Raw genomic sequence first — 5,648 nt, 5'->3', positions numbered from 1 at the left:
CATGTTTTGGTCTTTAGGGGGAGATAGGTATAGGTATATTTGTATATACTCTTAGAAAATCCAAAAACAATAAAAAATTGAAAAACATAAAAACATAAAAAATTTCCTAAAAATCCAAAAACAGTAGAAAAATGAAAAAGAGCTTGTGTATAAAGGGAAAATGATAGTACATCAGCTAGACTATTACGGTATGCTAAAGATTTGTAAAGTCTTATGTCGAGTAGACCTTGTTGTTGTGAGAATTCTTAATTCATGAGTTCTAGGGAGGTATTTATGTCACCACAAACAGAGACTAAAGCAAGTGTTGGATTCAAAGCTGGTGTTAAAGATTATAAATTGACTTATTATACTCCTGAATATGAATCCAAGGATACTGATATCTTGGCAGCATTTCGAGTAACTCCTCAACCTGGAGTTCCGCCTGAAGAAGCAGGGGCCGCAGTAGCTGCCGAATCTTCTACTGGTACATGGACAACTGTATGGAACGTTGGACTTACCAGCCTTGACCGTTACAAAGGCCGATGCTATGGACTTGAGCCTGTTCCTGGAGAAGACAATCAATTTATTGCTTATGTAGCGTACCCATTAGACCTTTTTGAAGAAGGTTCTGTTACTAACATGTTTACTTCCATTGTAGGTAATGTATTTGGGTTCAAAGTCCTGCGTGCTCTACGTCTGGAAGATTTGCGAATCCCGATTGCGTATGTTAAAACTTTCGACGGTCCGCCTCACGGTATCCAAGTTGAAAGAGATAAATTGAACAAGTATGGTCGTCCCCTGTTGGGATGTACTATTAAACCGAAATTGGGGTTATCCACTACACATATTATGGGTCACGTAGGAGACATCTCTATTTTTCCCCCCGGGAATCTTTAGAATTACCACTGCTTAGCTTTCAATTCGCCTCTGACCATCAAATGAAATGTGAATAATCCGTCCTCTTCTCTTTGAAAGAAGGGGCGCTTCCGGTTCTGTCGGTGCTTGAAACAATTTTGTCTTCTCCATATTACTGTATCTCTAGAGTCAATAATTTTATATGAGGAACTACTGAACTCAATCACTTGCTGTCGTTACTCTTCAGTTTTCTGTTGAGGTCTATTAAACAGTCTCACTGATGATGTGTCGATAGGTTTTTACACAGTTAGTAGATTTGTTCGGGATATAAACTTAAAATTTCATAACGAAACTTATTTCGTGGGGAACACTACTTGGATATATAGGTAACCCCTGAAATCTCATTTGAATAGGTCCCTTATTCTGAGATATAAGGTCTTTATACTCAGTGATATCTGGGGTATTATTCCGGGACTTCTGCTGAATGGAAGTTCTGACCTAGTCCCCAAATAATACTTTCCACAAAATGCTTGAGACATAGCATCGCCCTCAGCAATCTGATGAAACAATAAAATTGATAGTCATTGCTGTTGTAACAAAAGATCCTCTAAAGGGGACACACCGAAAAGTCGAAGCCGTCATCTCTTTGCGTATACGGAAGTATCGACCTGAGCTCTCACGGCCCTCGCATTTAACCCCTTACAGATATCATCTGTGGTATACTCACATGTAAGACTGAATATTGGGAACTAGATACGGGAGTATATTCAAGAGGTGGGACACACAAATAAGTTAAGTTCATAAGACATCTAAGTCGTATCCAAAATAAATTGAAATCTGTGAGAAAACTTAAAATGGATCAGTATATCGACAATCTAGGTGAATTGTTTAATTCTGAGTATGAATTAAGCTTAACGGTACTTGTAACATGTCGTTAGCTGATATGATTCCCTAACACGCTCACTAAAATTATGTTTGTAAATAGTTTATTTTCATTACATTCTGTGTTTTAGTTTCTAATCATTCCTGTCTAGTTTAGATTATGCATTTTTGAAAATCCAAAAAGATTTTTCTTTTCTACTTTATGTTTTTGACAAACCAAAGCAGAGAGTTGATCTTCAGATTCGAAGTCTGATGCAGATGCAGGAAGTTGTTCTGAGCTGGAAAATGAGTTGGGAGCTAATCTTGATAATAAAAACAGAGAAAATGAAAAGGTTTATGCAAGTTCATTAAATTGAAACTTGTGAATTTTTCAGAAAAAAGTTTGATCAGAATGTAAGTATGTTTTTGCCTCGAATCAACCAAGGTCATTAAGTTGAACTTGGTAGACAAATTAAGTAACTAGGTTCATTAATTTGAACCTAGATACTTAAGTGGATTTCTCAAAACACTGATAAAGTCAAAAGGTCAAAAAGTCAACGTTGAAAGTCAAAGGATCACTTGAATCGGACAAGCTGTCCGATCGGCCAGCATTCCTAGCCGATCGGCTGGCCTAGCCGAGTCAAGGAGGCCTATATATATAGCCGGTCAGAGTTCAGTCAAATGGTTCACTTGTTCGATCGCTAACTTATTCTCTCTCAAAAACTTTCACTGATTTCTTGATTTACTGATTCTCTTTGCATCATTACATTGGTTTGTTGGTTTGCTCATCATTCTCAATGGCAAAGGTACGTTTTTCCCATCCAAATCTGTTGATATTCACTGTGTTCTTCATAGTCGTCACTGTCGGAGCTTTATTCTTAGATCTAGGAAGATTTAGGAGGTTGTAATGAATTTTGATCATAGGGTTTTGTTCGGAATGTTGAGATCTACCAGTTTACCGGTTCAATTTGTGCAAAATCTTGATTTAACTTGGTAGATCTAGGATTGTTTGTGTTCGGATATCGGCGACTTCTTTGTGAAATTAGGCACTGATTAGGAAGTTTTAGACAAAGATAAACATAGGTTTTGATCGCGACAACATTAGGAACATGGATCTGTGATCAATTTGTGATTATTTGCATAAAATTTTTGAAATCATCTGTGTTCATATCTGTTCTTGAATGAAAATGCCAGCCGATCGGCTAGCCCAGCCAATCGGACAGCAACTATAGTGTGTTTTCACTTGATATGACATAGGGTAGATTATTGTCACACCCCGACCATGTAAAACAACAAAACGTGGTGAAAACGTCAGGGAGTGTTGTAACAGAATCATTGTTTCACAACCATGGATTAAACAAATTTTGTTTTATTGAATTAAATGTATTATAATGTCTTAACAACAAAGAAACATAACATAATTAACTAGTCTTGCATCTTTTAATGTCACTAAGGCCTTGTCCATTCCTATGTGAGCATATACCAATATCATCATCAAACATCATTAACTATTGTGCCTGAAACACATGTGAAAATACGTCAGCATAAAAATGCCGGCGAGTACATAGGTTTTATTGATTTAGGATTCATGACTTATAAGTTTGGAAAAAGTTGTTTAACAAAAGTCAGTCATGATCCTTGTAAAATGTTTTGTTTTATACATCGTTTGAAAATCGATGATAGATATGTATAGTAAAAAAGAATGATGTAAGGTTAAATGAATAACCAAGTAAAATGAATTTGTATAAAATAAACTGTTTTGTAAAACAATGTCTTGTGAAAAATATGTCATTTGTATAAAATGTATATGTCCAAATTGAATGATTATAAATAACGCTACGACATGTAATATAATACAAGCACTTATATGTAGGAAGTACCAGCGGCGTATCCACCATGCTTGTATCACATTACACACGTCTCGTTACTTAAATCATTTACCCAAACAAACCACCAATGTAAATTGCCCATGTCTAAACCAATTGTCAAATGTCTTTGTGAAAACCATGTCAAAATGTTTATGTCAAAATGTAGTCCTTGAAATGTGTATATCGATATCAAAATGTCTATGTCAAATGTCAATCAAATAATGTGTAAACATAATGTCATGTATGGCAAGTGAAATATGTATCAACTAAACCATAGGTAAAAAAAATGTACAAACAATGTACTAAGTATGCGACAAATGGGCATACATAGCATGTGATGTAAAATGTACTAAGTATGATGAACATACATAGCATGAAATGTCATGTAAAACAATGTACTAAGTATGCACACAATGGGCATACATAGCATGTGATGTAAAATGTACTAAGTGTGATGAACATACATAGCATGAAATGTCATGTAAAACGATGTACTAAGTATGATGAACACACAATGGGCATACATAGCAAAAACGTAATGAAATCATGTACTAGTAGTGTACTAGTGAATATAGCAAGTATATGATATAAAAGCATGAAATCATGAAAGTAACAAGTAGGCACATGTGTTTCACCCCAAAATGTTTGAAAAACAGTAAACGAGGGGACTATGTACTCACTTGAGGGTGCTTAGAAGTCTTGACTAACAACCAAGCAAAGCTAAAGGGATCACGGAAATCAAACAGCATCTAATATAGGTAACTACATTAATAACCAGACCTAACTCGGAAGATCGGATAGTATGAGGTTTCGTAAACCAAATGAGTATTGGAACTCATATGATATGGTCTAACAAAGCCTACATACTAAAATGAAACCTAACCAAAGTGCTTACGACCCATTACGACCCGTTTAGGAAGCTTGCGCTACTTTAATGCGTCGTTCGCGTAAAACGCGTTTGGACCGCCTAACTAGTCCTATGACAAGTATTATATGCCTAAACATGTTGAATTATGTTGCATAATCAGTTAAGTGACAAAAGTTTGGGTTACATATGCTTAATTACCAATTATGTATGAAAAGGGCATTTTGGTAATTTACCTAAGGCTTATAAACTACTTATCATACAACTACCTAAACTAGGTGACCATAAGATATAACCTTGGAAGGTTATTCCCTACGCAACTATGGTCCCTAAACATGTTTGGTCGGATCCTAATGATCGACCAAACGGGTCGTGTTCGAAAGTCTAAGCGGGTGTATAGTCCGCTTGACTTACGACTCTACACAAGCACTAAACTAAAAGTGACGAGCTAAACATGCTATGACATGTTTAGTTAAGTTAGAAAACAGGTTTGGTATTAAAACAAACGGTTTTAGTACCCTAGAGTAGTTTGGTTACAAAATACGCGAGAAAACGCATTTTGGTCGAAACTACGACTCGTCACTGAGCCTAGATAACGTGGTAATCAGTAGGTTTAGTCACTAGGGAGTATGACTATCGTGATTACGCTCACGTTATGAAGTTCAAACGAACTTCGCGTTGACCATAAACTGGTCAATGCACAAAGTCAAACAAAGTTTGACTTTAACGCTAAAATGAACAAAAGAACGAAAGAATACTCACAACGGGTCCAAGCCTTGAATATTTGAACTCAAAATTTCTCAGGTATGAAGTTCCACAAGGGGATCTTCAACTTAGAGAAGAAGTTGAGAGCAAATGTGTGAAGAAGAAGTGAAGAGGAGGTGGGTATTTATAGGAATTCAAGAACCGTTAGGATCGTTTCTCGAAGATTGAGCTTCGATCTGGATCGTACACATAGGGCACATGGTCTTGGAATACTAGGGGTGCCCCAAAACCCGCAAACGGTATTGAAAATGTTACAAAATAGCCCCTAAACTTCAAGGGAAGTGCTGAAAATGGACCTTGGGTTGCAAAAATGGAGTTTCTGCCCAGATGAGGTGCTCGCGTAGCGCCATGGGATAGGCAGAAGTTGCTCGCGCTACGCTAGCATGTGCCAGATACATAAAAGTTTCAAAAATGACAGTTTTGGTCCCTACACGTGTTTAAGGCTTTTTTCGGTG

At 36.7% G+C, this 5,648-nt stretch overlaps 1 protein-coding gene across 1 annotated transcript; it reads left to right on the top strand.

Annotated features, from left to right (window-relative positions):
• Positions 1–215: 215 nt before the first annotated feature.
• On the top strand, positions 216–876 carry LOC118480175 (ribulose bisphosphate carboxylase large chain-like). Its single transcript, XM_035974888.1, has one exon. It carries the CDS (start codon positions 253–255, stop codon positions 874–876), a length of 624 nt encoding a protein of 207 aa, XP_035830781.1. The 5' UTR covers positions 216–252.
• Positions 877–5,648: the final 4,772 nt, after the last annotated feature.

This window comes from Helianthus annuus, chromosome 7 (genome assembly GCF_002127325.2).
Source record: "Helianthus annuus cultivar XRQ/B chromosome 7, HanXRQr2.0-SUNRISE, whole genome shotgun sequence".
NCBI lineage: Eukaryota > Viridiplantae > Streptophyta > Magnoliopsida > Asterales > Asteraceae > Helianthus > Helianthus annuus.
The sequence above is the reverse complement of the archived record's forward strand: the minus strand, read 5'-3'. Positions and strand labels throughout refer to the sequence as shown.